The sequence below is a fragment of the Hypomesus transpacificus genome, chromosome 10 (assembly GCF_021917145.1).
Source record: "Hypomesus transpacificus isolate Combined female chromosome 10, fHypTra1, whole genome shotgun sequence".
Classification (NCBI taxonomy): domain Eukaryota; kingdom Metazoa; phylum Chordata; class Actinopteri; order Osmeriformes; family Osmeridae; genus Hypomesus; species Hypomesus transpacificus.
This window is the reverse complement of record NC_061069.1, coordinates 4425891-4447854: the sequence shown is the minus strand read 5'-3', so window position 1 is coordinate 4447854 and position 21964 is coordinate 4425891. Positions and strand designations below refer to the sequence as shown.

General features: G+C 48.1%; 2 protein-coding genes across 5 annotated transcripts; one reads left to right on the top strand and one right to left on the bottom strand.

Annotated features, from left to right (window-relative positions):
* Positions 1-257: 257 nt before the first annotated feature.
* On the top strand, positions 258-8379 carry sppl2 (signal peptide peptidase-like 2). Of its 2 annotated transcripts, none has more exons than XR_006956628.1 (15): positions 258-379; positions 1030-1146; positions 1307-1489; positions 1829-1918; positions 2254-2393; positions 3215-3357; positions 3535-3631; positions 3755-3871; positions 4160-4241; positions 4424-4498; positions 4626-4688; positions 4996-5095; positions 5287-5364; positions 5589-5847; positions 6739-6821. XR_006956628.1 is itself a non-coding variant. In XM_047027289.1 (15 exons), exons 1-15 carry the CDS (start codon positions 332-334, stop codon positions 6919-6921), a joined length of 1677 nt encoding a protein of 558 aa, XP_046883245.1. In that variant the 5' UTR covers positions 258-331; the 3' UTR covers positions 6922-8379. The 2 variants fall into 2 exon arrangements, 1 of the variants encoding a protein (XP_046883245.1); XM_047027289.1 differs by having other exon boundaries at positions 5589-5749; positions 6739-8379.
* A 1117-nt stretch (positions 8380-9496) lies between these two features.
* Positions 9497-21791, bottom strand: LOC124472635 (rho guanine nucleotide exchange factor 18-like). 3 transcript variants are annotated; one of them, XM_047027600.1, is made up of 21 exons: positions 21586-21790; positions 18512-18573; positions 18247-18371; positions 18040-18152; positions 17549-17689; positions 17068-17318; positions 15977-16102; positions 15745-15862; positions 15120-15365; positions 14826-14902; positions 14534-14712; positions 14130-14206; positions 13786-13971; positions 13430-13570; positions 13086-13204; positions 12936-12995; positions 12672-12719; positions 12105-12563; positions 11321-11663; positions 11025-11129; positions 9497-10673 (listed from the first exon to the last, which is right to left on the bottom strand). In XM_047027600.1, exons 3-21 carry the CDS (start codon positions 18309-18311, stop codon positions 10522-10524), a joined length of 3006 nt encoding a protein of 1001 aa, XP_046883556.1. In that variant the 5' UTR covers positions 18312-18371; positions 18512-18573; positions 21586-21790; the 3' UTR covers positions 9497-10521. The 3 variants fall into 3 exon arrangements, with proteins under 3 accessions (XP_046883556.1, XP_046883557.1, XP_046883558.1); XM_047027601.1 differs by lacking the exon at positions 21586-21790 and adding an exon at positions 18754-18841; XM_047027602.1 differs by lacking the exon at positions 13430-13570 and having other exon boundaries at positions 21586-21791.
* Between the last annotated feature and the right edge of the window lie 173 nt (positions 21792-21964).

Below are 21964 nucleotides of genomic sequence, written 5' to 3'. Positions count from 1 at the left end.
CGCCATCTACTGTTCGGGAGCATAACATTGGTGGTTTGCACCACCTGAAAATAAACCAAACAAACAGTAATATATGATATTAATGCATTAATATCATATGGCACGTAATAAGCCAAATGTCTTTTTTGTCTTAACAGCGTATTACAATGAAACAATTTTCAAGCAATAGTTTTGATTGACTGCTATGTAAACCAATTATAATGCCCGTAGATCAAGGTTGACCAATAGTGAGCGCACTGCAGAATGTGGGTGGGGAATGTAAAACAGCTGGTGGGCAAATAGTGTGTAGCACCGTGCGGTTTATGGGGGAAATAACAACAAGCTAGGCATAATGAGGGTTCCAATAACCCTGGTTTGGGCAGTTATTCTTATTCAGAAGGTACGTTTTTTGACATGTTATTTTTTGGAAGGGGAATCTGTTTTTATATCTTTAAATCGGCTGACATGTTGCCGGTTACAACAGAAGGGCTTTTGTTTTTGCAATAATTAGCTTGCTTGCTACGACTATTGCTAGCGAGCTATGAGACTACTACGCTAACGTTAGCTTGCGGAGGATCACTGTACAAGTAGTGTTTGAGTGAGGGCGCTGAGAATACTGGGGGCCCTCTACCATAGCCTGTAGACATCGTTCTGCTATGTTAAAATGGTTTCTAATCTCATTAAAATCATTTATATTAATCTTGACAGTTCGTTAGGAATATGTATTATTTAATTTGGCCAACCTTTTTAACCAGCGTAGGTTGTCAAAGGGAATTAACAGAATACATTAAACAGTGCTGTTAGCTAGAAAGCTAAAAACAGACTTTCTTTCAATTATTCCTTAATCTACACGGGAATAATTAGTCCAGAACATGTATGGAAAGACCACAAGTTTTATGGTCTATATGGTGACAATGGAGAGATTGTGAACAATTTACTTCCAATATGCTCCATTATTTTATTACTGCATCTTCATGTAGCTGTAGCATCCTTTCTTAATAGTCGTTTGTTTGTTTTGCCTTCTACCAATTCTCATCTCTCCCCTGACAGGTCATGGGTGAGCATGGAATGGCCCATTTCAGTGACAAGGGCAAGAGCAGAGGAAAAGATTACTGCATATTCTTCAACTCACAATGGGCACGATTACCTCAGGACCTCAACAAAGCAGTACGTTTTAAATAGTAGAAAAGGCTACAGGAATGTTTATAGTTACAATTCTAAGACTAAGCATGCACCCTCTCAAATTGTACAGTTCTATTGTCATTAAACAATATTCTAAGGATACCTGTGTCAATTCATACCTGTGTGTGTGTGTCTGCTTTTTCAGTCCCGTCTCCAGATCTATGACCTGACAGAGTCGGTCCTGTGCTTGCCCTCTGATGTGCCAGAAGGGGGCTTCCCTAACCGCATTCCCATGGTGATGAGGGGAAACTGTACCTTCTACGAGAAGGTCCGATTGGCACAGCTCAACGGTGCCAAGGGGTTGCTGATTGTCAGCAAAGACAGACTGGTGAGTCGTTCCCAGCACTCTGAATCCCCAGGTATCAGTTCACCATCTTCTCTCTCACTGAATGCCCACCCAAAGAGAAGATCAAAGTGAACATATCTTTCATTATTCACGAGAAGAATGCTTGGACACTGGATGCCAGTAGCCCCCAGAAATGCACTAGTGGTGACCGTTACTGTGTGTTGTCCTGTTTCTTTTTCATTAAATTAATTCATTTTTTGCCACTCCTGCTAGTGATTTGGTCCACTTTGAAAAACAATACAAATGTGTGAATTTGTTACAAACACATACCTGAATGATAAATATAAAATCACACCGGTCAATTCTGAATTCCTGTTACAGACCCCCCCAGCAGGAAACAAGAGCCAGTATGAAGAGATCGACATCCCTGTAGCACTGCTCAGCTACACAGATATGCTGGACATCAGCAAGGTAAGAGGCTGCCTGTAACAGAAGGAGGCGCCTGCACACTTAGAATCCGCGCCACTAAAATGTGCTTACAAGTGCAAGTCCAAGAACGCCATCATATTAGCATCCCGGAGATCATTACTCACTACAATATGAACTGGCCTGAGAGGAAGAGGGAGGATTGGTACTTCTCTGATTCCTGAGGGGAAGCTGAACCATTACTGCAGCAGTGAAAAAAGGATCATCTTTTTCCATCAAGAAAATAGAAGACGGCCATAGCAGATTGTCAGCAACCATAAATAAAGTATCATGTGACTATGAGAGAGTCTTAAACCCTGTCATTGTTTATGTCCCTGCAGACTTTCAGGAAGGGGAGAGAGGTTGCCATGTACGCTCCCAAGGAGCCGGTCTTGGACTACAACATGGTGATCATCTTCCTCATGGCGGTGGGAACCGTGGCCATAGGGGGCTACTGGGCAGGAAGCAGGGACATCAAGAAGTAAGATGGGCGTTAAGACACTACTGGAATGTTCTCTTTGAAGTTGACAAACTCAAATCAGTTTGTTGATTGAGGAAATCGTCTCCTGGGGAATTTCTCACAGTTTTGTCTGCATGGAAAAATGCTGAATGTTGCAGTAGTGCGTTAACCGTGAAAAGGGGAAATAATTGTGCACATCGTTGACATCAATCCATCACTTAAAAAAAAAAGTGATAACACTTTTAATGTCTGATACAAAAGTAAAAAGTACAGCAACATTTATTAAAAACGAAACACACAGAGCTTCATGGACAAACGGATCCACTATAAACACAGAACTACAGAGCAGCCTTTAATGTACACCGTTGCTATGACTGCTACAAGCCGTCTCCTCCAAGATTAGGTAACAGTGTCCCAACTATTTCCGTTTCCTCGTCATGAACGGGAGTGTTGCCATGCTTGTTGTCAGCCAGTTGTCATAGGCTGTCCACAGCACAGCAGTGTTCAGAAGAAAGCTTCCAAAAGGCCGAGGCGAGTGTCAGATGACTCAGTCGTTAGGGGAATGGAGTCACTGGCCTCCAGGAGAGCAGAGTGAGCACTGAGCAGCATGGCTGTCCGTCCCATCTCAGCCCTCTCCGCTGAGTGATGACGGTGATCCAGGACCAAGGTCAGGGTCTCTCGCTCTAAGCCAAAGGGGGGCCTGGTGACTGACACGCTGCGCTCTCTCTCCTCCTCTCTCCTCTTCTTTTCTTCACCTCTCCTCCTTCCCCCCTCTTTTCTCTAACCCTCCCCCCTCCCTGCTCCTCCCCCTCCCCCTCCTCGGGCCCCTCCCGCTCCGGCAGACGCTACATGAAGCACAAGAGGGACGACAGCTCGGAGAAGCAGGACGAGGAGACGGTGGACGTGACGCCCATCATGATCTGCGTGTTTGTGGTCATGTGCTGCAGCATGCTGGTGCTGCTCTACTTCTTCTACGATCACCTAGGTAGGCACAGGCACCCTCCCCCCCCACTCCCCCCCCCCCCCCACTAAACTCTCATGAGCCACTTCACCTGTGGGCGTCGTCCCAAATCAACACCCAAGGAACACTGCTCACTCCCAGATCAAAGTTTGTCTGCTCACATCTGTGTGTGTGTGGTCTCCTGTTTCTCTCCCGGGGCAGTCTACATGATCATAGCCATCTTCTGCCTGGCGTCGTCAGTGGGGCTGTACAGCTGTCTCTGGCCTTTCGTCAGAAGACTCCCCTTTGGGAAGTGCAGGTCAGAGCCCCCCACGTCCAATAGTTATGCTGGCTTACCTATCTGTGTCATATGCGTGTCCTTTATATCTTACCCAACAACTGTGTGTGTGTGTGTGTGTGTGTGTCTGTGTGCGCCCTACAGGATCCCGGAGAACAACCTGCCGTACTGTCACAAGCGTCCCCAGGTGCGCATGCTGCTGCTGTCGGCGTTCTGCATCAGCGTCAGCGTGACCTGGGGGGTGTTCCGCAACGAGGACCAGTGAGTCCCATGCAGTCTGAGCTGCAGTCGATTTGACGAGTTTCTTAGGACTGTGTCGTCATTGGTTGTTGTTTTTCAGTTCTTCTTTTTATTTATTGTATTTATTTTTTGGGACGTGTGTGTGCGTCATGTCTGGTTCTGGAGGGCAGTAGCAGTGGTGAGGATGTAAGGGCCAGCCGTCTGGCGGTGCTCTATGTATTGTTCTTTCTCTCTCCTCTGTGAATAATTCATCTCTCTGTCTTTGTCCCTTTCTTTCTGTCTCTTCACTCTCTTCTCTGTCTCTTCTAGGTGGGCATGGGTGCTGCAGGACGCTCTGGGCATAGCTTTCTGCCTCTACATGCTCAAAACCATCAGACTGCCCACATTCAAGGTGAACACCACACCCCACCCCACACACAGCAAGACATGTTGGAACAAAGACACACCGGCTCTTTCCAGACACCAAACCGTCTGACACCCAAACTGGGGGAGGTTACGAACCACCTTGTTTCCTCGTCCTCTTGGTGTGTCCCAGACGCTCACCGTGTTTCCTCCCCTGTCTGATCTCTGCAGGCCTGCACCTTGCTGCTCGCCGTCCTTTTTGTATACGACATTTTCTTTGTGTTTGTAACCCCCCTCTTCACCAAGGTAAGGTCACTTGTCTCGCGCGTCAAACGGAAATAAAAGGATAAATGACGTTTTGCACGGTTGAATCGTCGAGCCGAGCCCATTGGAGTCCCCCTGAAACCTTTCCTTTGTGTCACCTTGTGGACAGAGTGGAGAGAGCATCATGGTGGAGGTAGCGGCTGGCCCCTCGGACTCCTCCACTCACGAGAAGGTGCGTGCTCTGGCCCCCACCAAAGGGCTCCTCACGCCTCCCCGAGGGGGCACACACGGACCGCCTCAGTGCTGGCCCCCAGAACCTGGCGTCTAACACCCTCACCTGTACACTGTCTATAACGTTGCACCTTAGAAGTAGAAGTGAATGCGTGGACTGTGTTGCTCAGCTCCCTGTCTCTCCATCTCTCTCTCTCCATTTCTCTCTCTCTCCATCTATCTTCATCTCTCTCCATCTCTCTCCATCTCTCTCTATCTCCATCTCTCTCTCTCTCCATCTCTCTCCATTTCTCTATTGTGGTTTACAGCTTCCTATGGTGCTGAAAGTGCCCAGGCTAAACTCCTCCCCCTTGTCGCTATGTGACCGGCCCTTCTCACTCTTGGGCTTCGGGGACATCTTGGTACCAGGTGACACACATGCTCACACATAACACACACACACACAGTCTGCTCAAATATGTCAGGGTTCCAATCTACATGTGGTGAACTGTATATCTTAGTATAATTAAAGCAGCTAGTTTAGCTCAAATCGTATCTGATACCTGTGAATAATATATCCAGTAACGTGTGTAATAATTCTATTTCTGTGTTTGAACCAGGTTTGCTTGTAGTGTACTGTCACAGGTTTGACATCCTCATGCATTCCTCCCGCATCTACTTCCTGGCCTGCACCATCGGTACATAGTTCCCTGTCTATCCCCTGTACTCTCCTGTTTCACAAGGGAACCATCCATAATGATCTAGGGAGTAGCAACTGTTCTAATAATGACCCCTGACTAGTTTCCCCCAGGCTTATCAACCATTTCTGATCAATGCAGCGAAGGGTGTCCCCCCCCCCTCCATCGTTCTGGTTGGTTGAGTCCTGGCCTTTGACCTCTCTCTCTCTCTCTCTCTCTTCCAGGGTATGGCATTGGCCTGCTCATCACGTTCGTGGCGCTGGCTCTGATGCAGCAGGGCCAGCCCGCCCTCCTGTACCTGGTGCCCTGCACTCTGCTCAGCAGCCTGGCGGTGGCGCTGTGGCGCAGGGAGCTGCCCCTCTTCTGGACGGGGAGTGGCTTTGTGGTGAATACCAGTTTGATATGATGCTCCCGTCTCCCACAAGCCCCTGTGGACAAACGACAATACCCCCTCTAGTCAATATTAACGCTTTAGAATTTCAAGTTGAGTAAACACAAGCCCCTCCTCCCTCCCCCCCTGCCTCTCCGCAGCATAAGAGGTTAAACGCCCTATTATTTTCCAACTGGTTCTTTTCTGTTTTGCTGTTCACCTCCCCCTCATCCCCCCCCTCTCCCCCTCCCCTCTCTCATTGCACTGTGGGTGTCTAGTCTGGCGGTGAGGGCTCTGCTACTGCCTGTGAATGTCGCTGCAGGTATCTTATCCAGGCTTCACTTGGTCCTGTTCATGCTCTTAATATACGTTTCCCAGTTGGTCCTTTTTTTTAGGGTACTTTTTAGAAATCTTAAATGAAATTCCCCTTTTTCCGACATCTTTTGAAGATGACTCATCAGTTAGAAGTCTTCGTTTATTTATCTTCTGTCAAACTCTGAGCTTTTTCCCCCTGCTTGAAGTATTTTGTATTTATTTTTTTACTTCCAATACTTTTTGTGTTTTATGTTGTTTTATTGCTTACCCTACAGTGATTCCTCTGGAAGTATATTTGCGAGAACTTTGGGGGATTTAAGTGAAATACAGCACACATTTTCCTGTTTCCTGTTTTCTACCAACATCAGTATGATTTTTTTTTAGCTGGTATGAATAACATACCTTCTCCAAAATGTAGTTTTCTAAACCAACCTTAGAAAACACGTGTCACCAATTTGAAAATTCTCCTATTAGGTGTTCTTTGTCAAATGCAGGTGTGGACCCAATAAAATAGACTGAAGTATTGACATGATCTAGAATCTACTGTTGACAGAAGGATCACTGTACAGGTTCTGCTGCTTATCCTAATTTATCTGTCCATCTTTCTTTCTTGTTTTGTTAAAATACTTTTACTTTCTTCCTTTTGTACTATGGTCTAAACTCACCTTTTGTTTTTTCAACCTTTCTAGCCTCCCATAGTCCTTGCACCAATCAACTGCACCCAAGTTCCAGCCCTATGCCCAAAGGATGATCCCTTGGCCAATCCCGATCCACATGGCCTTGAGGAAACCAATCAGAGTGATGAGGATCCACCTCCTCCTCTACGCCAGGACACGCCTCCTCCTGAGAAAGAGGCCAGCAAATCAGAATAAGGGACTTCTAGGATACCAATTTCTAAATTCATTTCATACATTTGTTGTTGTTGTTGTTGCTTGATTGAACTCTGTTAGTAACGTAAACTCATTATGAACACTAAAGTGTACTTCGTGTGAAGGGATGGAGAGAAAAAGACACCACCTCCCAGCTGTCGCGTTCCCTCGCAGGGGCGGAGTCGGCAGGCTGCGAATGGAAGTCAGGCTAGGTCCAGGTGATCACTGCGTATATTAACACTAACCCATCCCCTCCTTCATGTGTTCTTCACTCTCAAGAGTTGGAATGGCACACGACCCATAGAGGAAGACTTAAAAGGCCCCAACAACACTTAAGTCCTCCCCGGTTCTACTTCACGCCAACCCCCTTTTGCAGACTAGACATCGCCGCTTACTGTGAGTGAGATGTTCCAGCATTAAAAGCCTGACTGGCTATTCTTGCCTTCACTCGCCTCTTCCATTATCCAATCAGGGGTGGCCTGGCCCACCAGCAAGATATCTCCAGTATCATCGCCTTGTGGTGCTGTCACTAAATCTGAGTTAGCCAAATATATCAGATGACTATTGAGTAGGGGTCTGAAGCTAATATTGTATTGAACATTTGGATTTATTTGATTTGATTTAGTATGCTGTGGGTTTGGTTTGACCCAGTCAGGAACACAGTGTATGGTCAAATATTACGCACAGTCGGTGGTTCAGCAGTAAAAATGCTGTTTTCCAGTTGGTTCTGTTATGTCTTAAAAAAGTGATTTGGGCCTTTTGAGATTGAATATATGTGTGTGTGTGTGTGTGTGTAACTGTCTGAAAACAGTACTGTACTCACTGTGCTGCCATTTGTAACAATGAGGAGAAAAATTATGTTTCAATGTTGCTGATATCTCGTAACCAATGGTCGCGGAACTAGGTAGTGAATCTTTACTCCACATTTGCACAGTGATTTTTCTTTTTCAAAGTCATGGCGTCAATTGGAGGTTGTTGAAAGTTGCAACTTCCTTTGATTCAGAATTGATTTGATTCAGTGTTGTCCATCTATATATTATCGTGTAGGGCTTGAAAACACTGGAATTCAATGATGTCATTGTGTATTCCACATGCTTTCTTTGCCTTTTTTCTATTTGTGACCTGAGGATTGGAGCAATAGATCAAGTATATTCTGTAGCTTTGTTCTTTGCTTTTCACAAAGTGATCATGCCTAACCAAGTCAGCAGTCATACGCATATAATCAGTCATATCGGCTGTCAGCACAAGTGTGTAGTGAGGAGACACCTAGTCAGTACTGGAGCCATGGTAACAGCCTGCAGAGGTCAGGGGTCAACACCAGCCAAGGGGTTAATGGGATTGGTTGGGACGTCTTGCTGATTTCCACTGCTCAAACGTTTGACAGACAGGATGTTTGATGTCACCAAGTGGTTTTTAAATACCTCAGTTGAGGACTAAATATAATAAAGAAACAAAGCATTAGATTTTTGGTGTGTGTTTTAAATTGATGTGTGTATGTGTATATACCTTTTTCTTTTTTTTCTTCAATACCATGAGTAATGGTGTTGGTGAAATTGATAGGCAAGTAGGGTGAAGTGCCTTGGCCAAGGACACAATGTCATTTGTTACGGCAAGGAATTGAACCAGCAACCTTCTGATTAATAGCCCAATTCCCTAACCGCTCAGCCATCTGTCTCCCTGACACATGAAATGTAATCATAGGGAATTGTGTAGGAACCCAGCAGAGGTTAGGCCTGAATATCCCAAGGAAGTTATACATCAACACACCAGCCTTAATGACCGTCTCAGTCTCCTGGGATACAGATCTATGAAACCCATATGCTTTGGTTTATAGGAGATATGAGGAACTCTCTGATAAGATAAACGTCCATTTGACTTCAGACACTGCACAGAATGGCCCAAGTTTACAGGCCCATCATCTTGAGTGTGTGAGAGAGAGAGAGGCTGACTAAAGGAGAGCCGAGGGAGGTCTGGAGCGCCAGGCTGTGGTTGGAGCTGTCTGGATGGAGTGTCTGTGAGACTGAGCAGGGCGGCTCAGAGGAAGCGGGTGGCTGCAGGCTCTCTGTCTCCTCAGCTCTGCTGTGCTGCTGCTCCTCACTGCGGCCGGTGTCCTAGATGAGCAGTGATGTGGACTATCCCTGTCCCCTGCATCTGGAGCAACAGTCCCCTGCACCCATGCCCGTGGACAGAACTAGACCGACCACAGAAACCTGGTCAGGGATTGGCTGTAGTTTTGGGATGAGCATGAGGAAGTGCAGAAGCCCTGCATCTCCTCAGAATGTATTTAAGTGACACAACTCGAATGCCTGGTCTGATCAGTGACACCTGATTGTCAAATGCGTTCCAGTCTTCGTAACAATCTATAAATGTACGGTTGTCTAGTTTATGGTTTAGGAAGATTCGATTCGACATCTGTTGGAATTGACATCAGGGCCCTGTCTGTGCAGGTCAGTCAGTCAAGTTCTTCCTCACTAAACACCACAAACCATTTCTGTATGGAACTTAACTAGGGGATCATGCTGAAACAAGAAAGGGTTTTACTCAAGCTGTTCATACAAACAACAAAACAACATCAAAATTCAGAATCTATTATTTTTATTCCAACCATGAGCTATGGATCGGTGAATCAACAGGATGGCACGGATGGCAACCAAACCTTGGCATAGATCGTTGTCCTAATGCGTTCTGCTGTTTGAAAACATTTCATTTATCTTAACATTATTTACAATCTTGGCTCTAGTCCGTTTCCTATGCTTCTCCTGACTCCGTTTCCTATGCTTCTCCTGTCTTACTGTCAGACCATCTGTACATTGTTACTTATACTGTAAAAGGCAGCTGCCTGTGGTGAAATTATTCACTTTAACTGAACATTGATTAACAACATCCATGTTGAGTGTTGATACTATGGCAGAAATAGTGTGACAGCCCCAAGAAGTGCACAAAATGCAAAATGAGATTGTCCACAACAGAAAAGAAACCACAATGAATTGGCATTTAAAAAAATTAATTATTCACATTGTAAAATAGACAAATATAAAATGCCCATAGTGTCCTCATACCTACAGTAAGAGGTACATTTAGTTCCCTAAATTCAGCATAATTTGATTAAGACATATCTTTAACTGGAAGACAACCCGTACAATTTAAAAGAGCTTAATTTTACACACGTGCATGACACTTCAAATCTGCACGCATGCAAACATGGCAACAACTTTAACATTTGGAAAAAGTGTATATTTAAAAATATTTAATGACTAAAGAGTGCTGAAGGTTCCGGTCTACTTTGTAAAAGACGACAAAAGCACATAAGGAGAAAAAGGTCTTTGGTACAATGGAACTGTTCAAAATCAACCCAATGCTAAAATTCGGTTTCAATGAATCTTTACAGTCCAATATAAAAAGCTAAAAACAAAGCTTTTCTGGGCTTTCAATCATCACTCAAGACATGTTTGCACGCCACGTTTCATGGTTTTAACGTGTACCGTTTAAAGTGTGTGTACCGACTTAAGTCTTCATATTGTATTCATTCTTTGTCTGCCGCCATAGATCGTCCATCTCCTCATTGGGGATGTCCTTCCTGGTTCTGTCGTCATGTGAGCGGTCTTAGAGGAAGACCACCGTCTCCTGGCTGGGCTGGGTGATGTCTTTGGGGAAGGGAGGGGGCTCGGGCGGAGAGTCCAGGCTGCTCCTCTTGTGGACGCTGAACGACTGGGACGGCTTGACGTTGGCGGGCACCTCAGGGGCTCTGAAACAATCTGCCACACGTGTGCTAAAGAGTTATCACAGCTTAATGTTGACACTCTAAGATAAGAGATGGTAGAACCACTTTCAGGTTGGTACGGTTTCACGTATGGACCCTTCTCAGGTCAGAAAGAACCATCTAGGGTTCCGAACAGAACTTGACCAAACTGGGTTCTTCAACAAATGCTCATTGAAATGGTTCTATTTAATGTAGCAATCTGTTCATATTCAATGTACATTGAGACCATGCATGGACACTGAGAGGAAGCATATATCCACACAAGCTTATGGAATCGGAGGTCCACGAGTTTTGACAGGCATGCTGTACTGAACCTGCCAACTCCTGGCCCCTGGTCATGTCTTACCAGAATGGCGGATGCTTTTTGGGCTCTCGGTCTTCTTGGCCCGTAGACTTCCACCCTCTTTCACCGTCACCCGGATAGGCAGCACCTGACTCACTTCTATGGTGGCTGGAGGAAGAATGAGACGGCGTCAGAATCTGGCTCCCCCAAAACACATGACCGTGGAACAAAGGCTACCACGTCTTTTGACAAGACGGCCTCACTCGAACCCACCGATCCCTTCAAAACACAACGAGACTCCAAAGACTTCGACAATCCCCCCCAAAGAACTACAATGGAGCTCCCAGCATGCCTCTGACCTGCACTGCGCGTGCGCTGGTGAGAGCCCTTGGCCTTGCTGCTCCTCTCCTTGCCCTTGCTGAGGGCCGCCAGCTTGGTGGGGATCTGCTGCTGGACCTGCCCCGGCTTCAAGGCCTGGTTGGTGGTGCTCACCAGGTGGAGGGGCACCTCAGCCTTGACCGTCAGGGGGCTGATGCTCTCCTTACGGGGAGGCACCTCGGGGGGCACCTCCAGGAAGGCTCCGCTGACGGGGATGCTGGGGATGCCAGGCCGGACGCGCGTCTTCGTGGGCCGGAGGGAGAGGGTGCTGTCTCGGGCGCTGGCGAGGAGATCCCCCCGGAAGGACTGGTGGCCAGTGAGGTTCTGAGAGACAAAGATGCAATACGGTTCAGACAGTAAGAAGGAGCTGTGTCATACAAGGAAATGGTTATTCCTAAAAATGTGGGCCTATATATTTGTTTGGAGTAGTACTTTTGAGTTTGAATGGTCAAGCGTGCAAAGCTACTATCTTGCCAAGGACCCAGAATAAATGTTTCAAAGTTCTGAATGTGTATTTGCAGCTGGAGACAGATAGATCAGAGGACAAAGCCAATGACAACGTTCCTCTGCATGACGAACTTATCAGACACCAGGAGCACAAACAGAGATGAAGGATCTTGGTAGAGGAATGAATATAGTCAGTCTACATTCAACTGTTAACATCTGAGAACACACACTTTTCACTTCCAATTTTTCAAACTCTCATTGCTCCTTTCAGTTAGACTGGAGACTGGAACCCCCCCCCCCCCTCCAGTGTTCCCCCACCTGTGCTGCCGCCTCATAGTTGAAGTGTCCGGGGTTGGAGATGGTGTTGTGCTTCTTCAGCTTCTTCTGCATCTCCAGCCGCTCCCTCTCCTTCTCCACGGCCCTCGTCGACTCCCTCAGCCTCTCCAGGTCCTGCTGGTACGCCTCCCGCTGCCCCTCCAGCTCCGCCCTCTCCTCCGCCAGCAGCTCGGCCCGCCGCCGGCTCTCCTCCTCCCGCAGGCGGAGCTGGGCCTCGTCCTCCTGCGCCTGCAGCCGCTGGCGCTCCGCCTCCCGCTCCCAGCGCGCCTGCTCCTGCCGCTGCTGCGCCTGCAGCTTGTGGAAGCTGGCCAGCTCCTCGCGCTGCTTCTCCAGGTTCCTCTGCTTCTCCTGCTCCAGGAGCACGCTGCCGCGCTGCCGCGCTGGGCGCTCGCGCTCCGACGACAGCAGGGCCATGTGGCTGTCCTGCTGGGAGATGATGGCCTGCAAAGGGGGGGGGGGGGGGGGGGGGGGGGGGTGGAGCGTGAGTAAAACTAGGCGTGTGTAGAAGTTGGGGGGGGTTGTTGGACTGGTGGGAGCGATGTACAGCACCTGCAGGCTGTACAGCCTCTGGGAGAGCTTCAGCACTCGGTCGAAGAACTATAGACGGAGAGAAAATGAGAGAGAAACTGAGAAAAGAAAATACACTGCATTTAAACCGCAAATTCAATATTTTAACCGTAAATAATGTGGGGGTGGTGTGTTCCAGCTGTTATAAGTTCTAGCGTAACACTTAATACGACTTGGCTTTCGGCTCACCACCCTAGAAAGAGCCATTTAAATGACAGTATTTATGGGTCATCCAGGATGAGTTACCTCAGCCTCGGGGAAGACACTGGAGCAGGCAGGGACCCAGCAGTATGTAGTTTCATCAGCCTAGAGACACAGCAGAACACACAGGTTCAGGACTAGAAGTCACAGTGACCCCTCTCACTTTTGCCTCCCAGGGAGTCTACTCCAGCTCACCGACAGTTCCACGCTCTCCGAGGGGTCGGGGTTCTGAAGCTGGGGGTCGGAGGTCAAACACAGAACTCCCTCCACGGGGCTGCCCTCGTCGCTGGCAGGCCTCTCACCCACACTGCCATCTGGGAAGACACGCATTGGGACAGCCAATGAGGACATGGCATGCAGAACTACCCAATAACAAAGTACACCAACATAATACAAAATTGTAAAACCCCACTAACATTTCCATGACAACGGTCTGGGGTGTAAGAAAATAGATGGTATTTAGAGAATCGGAGTACACCGAGTAGAAAAGAGAGAGAAGGATTGGTATGGTATGAGGGGTTGACAATAAAACTCTGTACTCTTGACTGGTGTGTTGGAGGACTTGCTGTCGAAGCCCCCGAAGGTGTCAGCCCTCCTGACCCCCCCCAGGTCCTGGCTCTCCTCCCTGGGAGGGGAGGGCATCCTCCAAGTGGACAACAGAAGATTCTGGAGGGTCTCCACTGAGAATACACATTATATATGTGTATTCAACAAGGTCCCAAGGCATTTCTTTTTTTTTACCATCTGTATTTAGTTGACATAGATGATTCCCTTGTGGGACCGAAATGTCATTTATAAATTTGAGTTCTCAAAGCACATATTGTTGTTGAGCAGGTATTCTTCTTCTGTGGTCCAGATGCTAACTAATAGCCTTGTAGCGTGTGCCCTCCCCTACCGTCGGTGATGGCTCCCCTGAGCAGCTGCTCCCCCTGCTGGAGGTCAGAGGCGTTGCCCGTCAGCAGCAGGCGGCAGTGGGAGGTGGCGTCCTCCACGCCCGGCACCAGCTCGGCAAACTCAGTGAAGATCTGCAGCTTCTCGGCCAGGCTCAGGACCACCTGGGCGTCCTTCTCCAGCAGGCGCTCTGAAAGGACACATGGTCAATCTAGCTGCCATTCTGATTGGACAATTCCGACACAGAAATAATCGCAGCGAATCCTTCAACCAAAAATCTGAAGTGTGTTCCTCCTCCCTGATGGGGGGGGGGGGGATGTGTTGACGGGTCTTGAGTCTGTCTCTCACCCTGGAAGTCTTTCAGTCTGGAAACTCTGGCCGCCTCCTCCTGCTCACTGCCCAGCTCCTCCTCCCCTTCTGGACAACTAGAACACACACAGTCCACCAATCCCAAAGACTATCTCATTTGACATATTGTGGCACTGGTCGGCAATCCTCCTCAGTGCCCCAGGTAAATATAGGACAGTGAAGCTATTAAATGTTATAGTGCAGTACTCTGGCTTTGAATGAATGACAATGGTGGATGAAATGCAAACAGTTAGCTTTAAGGCAAGGACATTTTGCTCTGTATTAGAGCCAGAACAATTAAAAACATTCATCCCAATACTTACAAAGGCCACCATATACATGGTCAGTGTTTTTGTTTTGTCCGTGTTCAGCCCCTCCCTCCCTGCCTCCCTCCCCCCACCCACCTGTCCACGGCGCCCCGTATGAGGGTCATCCAGGTTTCACACTCCTGTTTGGAGCCCGCGTAGATCTCGTACATCTCCGGCATGCTGGACGTGGCGCAGATGAGGAACATGCCGCGGCCCTCCAGAGCCATCTCCCTGACGATGAGCCTCTGGAGGGATACCACCGACGGCTTGTTGTCCTGAGGGGACGCCAAGTGCAGCCACATCAGCAGAGTTCGCCAACAACATGGTCACAGACGATGGAGCTTTTCCCGATTCTTGGCAGGAGTCCTGCTGAGTGTGCGTGACTCACCAGGGTGGCAAACGTCAGCTTCTGGTCCTTGTCTTGTAACATGAGGAGCACGTCTGACAGCAGCACAACATGGATGTCTGAGGAGACGAGACGGTTACGTCAGCCACATCTCCAACCAGCCTCCAGAACACACATTCACCTCAGGCCCCCCCCACAATACTGATGGACCACAAAAAAAAACACTTGTTGTTGTCGTATGGTTCAGAGTACAGCAGAGACCTGTATGGCATCATCCGGTACAGAGTTGCTTCTTGGTACCTGGGCTGGAGTGGGACCTGGCCCCGCTGGCCTCACCTTTCTGTCGGCCGGAGGGCGCCTTCCAGGTGAGCGGCCCCTCGTGGAGGAGCGTGCGGCGGGCCACGTCCTCGCGGCGGAAGGCCCTGCCGTCCTTCGTCCGGCCCGGGGGCTTGGGCTCCAGCCGGGACGCGATCTCCCTCAGCCGGGCCGCCGTCTCGTACTCGTGGACCTGGGAGTCCACCTGGGAGATGGTGTCCTTGACGAGGCCCAGGGCCTGCACCAGAGACTCGTGCTCCTCCGTGTCTGCTCCCATGCGTGGGTGTGGGGAGAGGAAGTGGACAAGAAAAACGCTCATCATGCGCTTCATTAGACACAGTATATCTGATATCATATTCAGAGATGGCATATTCCATACAGTGGACTGAAAAGGTCTTCAGGATACTAAGGTGTAGTATACCTGCTGTAACTAACCTGTACACAGTGTGGTCTAATATGAAGTAAGCATACAGTACTGTCCACTTGCCCAGGCCCCCTTCCTCCCAGCTGCGTCCACTTACCACTCCTTTTAGACTGTGTAAATCCTTGTGGGTACACAATGTGAGCCTGTGTATTGTGCAGACCACACCACTGTCTTTATGGTATTACAGGGATAGGTGGGGTGAATGCTTGGCTGGATGGTTACCTTCAGTGTACTGAATGATGCGTTCCACCAAAACTGGGTACTTTGTAATTCGCTGTGTCACTAACAGAATGCACTCTGGGATACCCCGCCGCCGTACGATGGGCAACAGACCGATTTTCTACACAAATGTGAAAAACAAATAACCCTTCCGGTCAATAATGTGACTTGACTGACATTTCCTCGAGCGTCGTTGCTGAAACGCTCTCGAAAATCGCTTCTGCGGACTTCTCACCCGTATCAAGTTCTGGAACTTCTTGTTGTTCTGGAGCTGCTCTTTGTAGAGGCTGACGGCGTCGTTGTGGTGACCGCAGAACACACCGTAGCTGTCCCTCATCCTCTGCCCCTGCTCACCTGAGAACTACACAAAGAGGACATCACACATTTACATGGAGTCATTCAGCAGACGCTTTTATCCAAAGCGACTTACAAGAGAGTCACACAAACGGTTTCCCTTCAAACACACCCAACTACAGACTTCCTCCCACGGGAACCCCCCCCAGCCTGTCCACTCAAACGAACAGACTTTCCGTATAGGACGTTTGAAAGCTTGTAGGTCACATCTGGCAAGTATGCTGGTCAATACATTGTACACAGTGTGACAGACTCCTTGTTGGTCCTGCTGAAGCAACTGAGGCAGGTTTGGCTGGCGAGGAGGGTGGGAAGAGTATTCTGAAGGGTTGCTTTGTTTCCTGATATTGTGGTTTAGCAGTAAAGAGAGAAACAGAGAGGAGGTGAAGTGTTCCTCTTCAGTGACTTAAAGTAGAAAAAACCGCACTCTCAAGCTTGCTCGTTGCTTCTTTTGACCAGTTTATTAGGATGACAGACGCGTTTCGGCCTAAGCCATCGTCAGTTCCTCTTCAGTGACACAGCATCATTCCTCCCTCAGGGCAGGTAGGTCCCTCCCTTCCTCCGGTCATACCAACCATTCTTGAGGACACCTGAAATGTTGTTCACGGCACAGCATGGAGAGAGAAAAAGAAGAAAGAGAAAGAGAAAGAAAGAAACTCAAGATAGATGAGAGTAGAAAGAAAGTGAAGGTGAAAGGTGAAGGTGGAGATCAAGAGAAGAGAAGAAGGAAAACTAAACAGGGTTAGGACAAAGAACTTATATTGCTACTATACTCTTTGGTTAGGAGGAGGCAGGAAAACCCAGGACGAATCAAAGAAAGGGAAGCCGAACCAAAAGGGAGAGAATGCAAAACGACGACCGTTCCCCCGAAACCCTTCCAAAACCCAGGAGCCCACACAGTCAGTAGCATACACCCCCCTCCCTCTCCCCTCCCTCTCCCCTGCCTCTCCCCTGCCTCTCCCCTGCCCGGGTTACCTGAGCGATGAGGAGATCACCCAGGTGGGAGATGCGGTAGTTGACGGAGCTGTGGGGCTCCAGAGCCTGCAGCCTCCGGTGCTTGAGGTGATCCAGCAGCGTTTGGTGGAGCTGCAGCAGGGTGTGGACGGCGGGGAAGAGACGCTCCAGCTTGGCCTCCTCCATCTGCAGGGCCTCCTGCAGCTCGTGCAGGTACACCCGCTGCAGCAGCTTGAGCGTGCGCACGTGGTGGAGCTCCGTCACGATCAGCTCTGGAGAGGCACGACACACGACACGCGGTGACCATCGCTGGCACGCACACCTCCCGGTCCACCAATCACACGTCAAACGGCTACCTTTCCGTTCTGTGGTACGGGTGCGTTTGTTTCCTCACTGGGGTCAAACCTGTCAGAACTGTGGTCAGCAGACAGCGGTCTGACCTTCTCCCCCCCTCCCCCCCCCCCCCCCCCCCCACTAGGCCGCCCCTCGGGGCCCCACCCACCGTAGATGACGTCCTGTCTCTTGACCTCCTCCTTGCTGAGGCTCTTGAGGTACGGCTGCTCCACCGCCACGCTCCAGGACTCCTCCTCTAGGTCCTGGGCGTCGGCCTCCAGCTCGCCTTGCAGAGCCACGTAGTGGGCATCTGTGTGGGGGGAACATGGCATGGTGCTCACAACCAACCGGCAAGCTCTACGGATCAACACGATCTATACGTTTCATGCTTGTGTTGTCATGGAGTAGAATGGTAGAACGTTCTAATAGAGCGGTGGTCGTCAAATAATAAGAGTCATGATAATAACGGTGGTTGAATTGGAGGGTCAGAATTCCCAGTCGTTTCAACTCGGGGAGAGAGGGAGAGAGGGAGGGAGGAAGAGGAGGAGAGGGGCCTGCTGAGTGGAGCCTAACAGCGCTCCCACTCCCAGTCACACGCCGGCTGGCTGGGACTCTGAGGGAGCCTGTCAACACGTCCTCATCCTGCAGGGACTGTCTGACCTTCTGGGTTGATGGAGTCCGCCGCGACGGCAGGGGCCGGGGAAACGGCAGCTTCTTCGGCAAACGGCTTGGCCCTCGGGGCGTCGAGCTCTTCCATGGGCACGGGGCGGGATCTGGGAGGAGGGGGACTTGACATGAGTGCACGAGTGACACCGACGGATTAGCTTTTGGTCGCTAAGCACCCCTTCGGGGGATGCCGACGCCTACCTGAGGCTGGTGTGGAGGGTGGAGGAGTCAGGCTCTGGGCTGGGTCGGGCAGACGTGACGGTCATGCCGGGGCTGAGGGGGGTGTTGAGGAGGCCATGGAGAGGCTGGGGGACTACGGCTGTCCCCTGGACAAGACACACAGAGAGAGAGAGACAGAGAGAGAGACAGAGCGCGCACGCGAGAGAGAGACAGAAAGGGGAGTAAGAGAGACATAAACACAAAGGATTGGGTAGTGACGATTGGCTACCTAGAAATAGAAACGTACCTCGTGAAATGGTCCCTCAATTACGGCTGACTCATATCCATCAAACAAACCCTAAATAAGACCTGCATGGAAAGGATCAGAGAATGAATGTTATGGTCGGGACAGTCTGTTGCAACTCCAAAACAGATATTGCCCTGTGGAGTCGCAAACTGGTTTGGCAGACAGCACATCTCAAGTCAGACCAGCTCAGAAGCACATAGCCAAGAGAGAAAATAAACATTTGGCTTAAAACGAACACAGACCAGAACAAGTGCCAGGATGGATCAGAAACATTCTAGAAAAAACAATCCCTCTATCTCCATTCATTATAAAAGGACACACTTGGACAACAAGTAGCACAGTACAGTAGCTGAGAGCATGCTAGGGCTGCTGGATGCCTCTTATCTCACCTGTGCACTGAGATACATATCTGAGCTGGGCGAGGCAGCAGGTTGGGGAAAAACCCCCTTTTAGAGTTCAGTCCTAAGTCAACATCCATCAATAAGGATATCCCTTATTTGTAGCAATAATGGATACAGCCAGATCAATTTTCAGTGACGAGCAATTGATATATCAGTGAAGAGTGTTTAGAAAGCGTAAAGAGTGTAGAAAAGGTTTTCAAGCTAGAACACTAATGCTGAGTTCTACTGAACCACATTGACCCACAGCTAAAGAGCCTATTGATGGCAATCTCAGGCAAGAAGCAAAAGTGTGTCCCAGATAAAGCAAACAGGCCAATGTCACCTATTTACTGAATGTGTGTGTGTGTGTGTGTGTGTGTGTGTGTGTGTGTGTGTGTGTGTGTGTGTGTGTGTGTGTGTGTGTGTGTGTGTGTGTGTGTGTGTGAGAATGTGCCCTACCCTCAACTGTAAATCGTCTGTAGAAGTAGCTTACAGATTGAACATGTATAAATACTTATGCTTGGAGTATGCTTGTCTTACTCAACGTAAACAAATCAGTCTCCAACAACTGCAGTGTGATCAAAATCAAACATACTCCAAAAGCTTAAGAAATAGGCTAAGGTTAGCACTTATTTGGTTGATACAGTCCAAGTCATGGCAGTTGGAGAAACCAACATACCCTTATATGAAGAACTTCCTATTGAAGGAAATACAGAAGTATTTTCAGATCCCTTCATATAATTGACAAATGGGAGAGGATAAAGAGTTGTCTTTTCTATATGGATGTGTTCTTGGCAAGAGGATGTGTCCGTAAAAAACTGCCAGGTTGTTGCGAGTAAGGCCAGTGTGGTTGAAATCAGGGAGTCTGGTAACATGAGAATGTGAAAGGGCAGCACTAGTTGAATGACACACCAAAACACACACATTGTGGTTAGTAACACACCTAACTCGCTTACTACAGCCTCCAGCGAACCTGCTGTGTACACAATGTTTCTTCCTGCTGTCCAAGAGAGGACATATCAATGATACGGTCTGGCACTCAACTAACTCAACCTCACATCCAGACCACAAAGGAAAAACTCATCGAGGCTACGGACCATGCAACCCATTAAACAAAGCCAACAGGCTAGCCTTGGCAAAGTGTCCATGTAATAGCCCTACATGTTTGTTGGGTATAGCAGCATTTATGAGACAACACTGTCTTGTGTTTAGCCATTTTGTGTGTGATTTGGGCTCCACCCCTCCCATTGAGTGTTAGCCACACCTCTACCCAGTCATCTGACTAGCATGAAATACAGGTCAGTCCCTTTACTAGTCAAAACAAGACCAGCAAGTCTGCCATGTATCTCAGAAAAAATAAAGGAAAGTTGTGTTGGAGGAAAAAAGTTTTGCTAAGTTCAACTGTGTTTACCTTTACTAGCCTTGTGAACATTTTTACTCTACAGTACAGTGGGACAGTATCAGTTTTATGAAGTAGACCTGACTATTTAGCCTAGTGCTGCACGGAAACAAATGGTTAATTAATATGTCACTATTTACTTTCTCAGTAACAGTGAAAAAAAGAATTGCCTACACACAGGACTGTTGTCTCAAGTTAATGGGTTTCCTTAAATGTTGGTTCAGTTGTTTGGTATTCAAACAACCTCCCATTCCAATGAGTTCATTACTGCTACGTCATCATGACCACTACATTCTCAACAGGCTGGCTGCAGCGTTGACAGTTCACATATTAACAAAATCGAAATCTATGAATTGGAAGTGTGTGTGCGTGCGCAGGTGAAACCTTATGACAAGAACGTAAATCCTTCAGGGCCTGGAGGAATGATGTGAGGTATGTGTAATGCAGTGTGAAGCCAGGCACAGCTCGCCCTAATTATAATCATGAACCATGTGACCTACCATCAGGGGGTTCTGGACAGGAAAATGCAACTGGCACTTTAATGAGTGGTCTGCCCCCGGCTTTTTTCCTCTCACTTTAGCATCAATTGCATCAGATTTAGTAGAATGATGCCGCACATAGAACATGGCCCGTCTAGTATACTCATGTAGCCTCCAACCCTACACATCAGCATCCACCACCTTGTTCAACTGTACAGTGCGCTGAGGGCAAAGTACGATATGAAACATGGGTGATACTGAAACGTTTCAATCGTTTGTGTCTAATTAGATCATCATCATCATCATCCATATGATGAACGGAAGGTACATTTTACCACATTAAATCCCAATAAGCAACACCTGATATAGGGAAATTGCCAGACGTGACCGGAAATAACAGGTGCATGTTTACCTAGGGTCTGATGGCTTCATAAGGAAAAGGAATGGACTAAAGATGCTGTAAGTCAAGCACACCAAGTAAAGAATATCAGCCCGTCACCGAAGACAACTTTCAGTCTTCCAACTGTTGACCTTGAAAAATACACGTTGTTTGAAGAACAGTTTAGCATATGCTAAATCAGTGGATAACTTTTACAAGCGTACTGCTTGGAGATCTAAACACTAGCTTAGCTACTGTAGCCAACCAGTCCCTGCAAAATACACAACTGCTGTCCTATATGTTTCGCCGATAAACATAAAAAATAAAAATACAACTTAAATCTATATTGATTTCTAATAGATATTTCCTTGAAAAAATCAACATGTCTAAATACAATGAAATCTCTCACGTCAAAATTGTCAAGACTGGTAGCCTACCTTAAAAATCGAAATAATCCCGGCGCGATGGGTAAATAAATATAAAAGTGTAACTTTGCATCAAATGCGTAGGTCCAGGAAGAGTGATAAGTGTAATGCCGGCTAGGCTACAAAGTGCACTGTGATGTTTAGGGCGAACAAGTGCACAGACAGACAAAAATGAAGTGAAGAAATTCCAACACTGGATGAGCGTTTCCTTCCCTCAAAGCATTATGGGAATCGTTTTTCGTAAAACGGTTGAATGCAGGACATTCCGCGAAGTTAATTCCACAAGACCTGCTATTTAAAGAGACATTTCGCACAATAAAATGTTCACAACTCTTTCATTAGTTCCAGGAAAATCTTCCATTTTACCATCACAGTTTAAAATTGGCCACGA

Excerpts from the sequence above, each read along its gene's own strand:
- sppl2 (XM_047027289.1), top strand. The coding sequence starts at position 332 with ATGAGGGTTCCAATAACCCTGGTTTGGGCAGTTATTCTTATTCAGAAG. Across the intron at positions 1,147-1,306 it reads CTCAGGACCTCAACAAAGCA|TCCCGTCTCCAGATCTATGA; the intron begins GTACGTTTTAAA and ends CTGCTTTTTCAG. Across the intron at positions 4,242-4,423 it reads TCAGACTGCCCACATTCAAG|GCCTGCACCTTGCTGCTCGC; the intron begins GTGAACACCACA and ends TGATCTCTGCAG.
- LOC124472635 (XM_047027600.1), bottom strand. The coding sequence starts at position 18,311 with ATGACCGTCACGTCTGCCCGACCCAGCCCAGAGCCTGACTCCTCCACC. Across the intron at positions 14,903-15,119 it reads GCCCTCCGGCCGACAGAAAG|ACATCCATGTTGTGCTGCTG; the intron begins GTGAGGCCAGCG and ends TCGTCTCCTCAG. Across the intron at positions 11,130-11,320 it reads CCAGCGCACGCGCAGTGCAG|CCACCATAGAAGTGAGTCAG; the intron begins GTCAGAGGCATG and ends TTCTTCCTCCAG.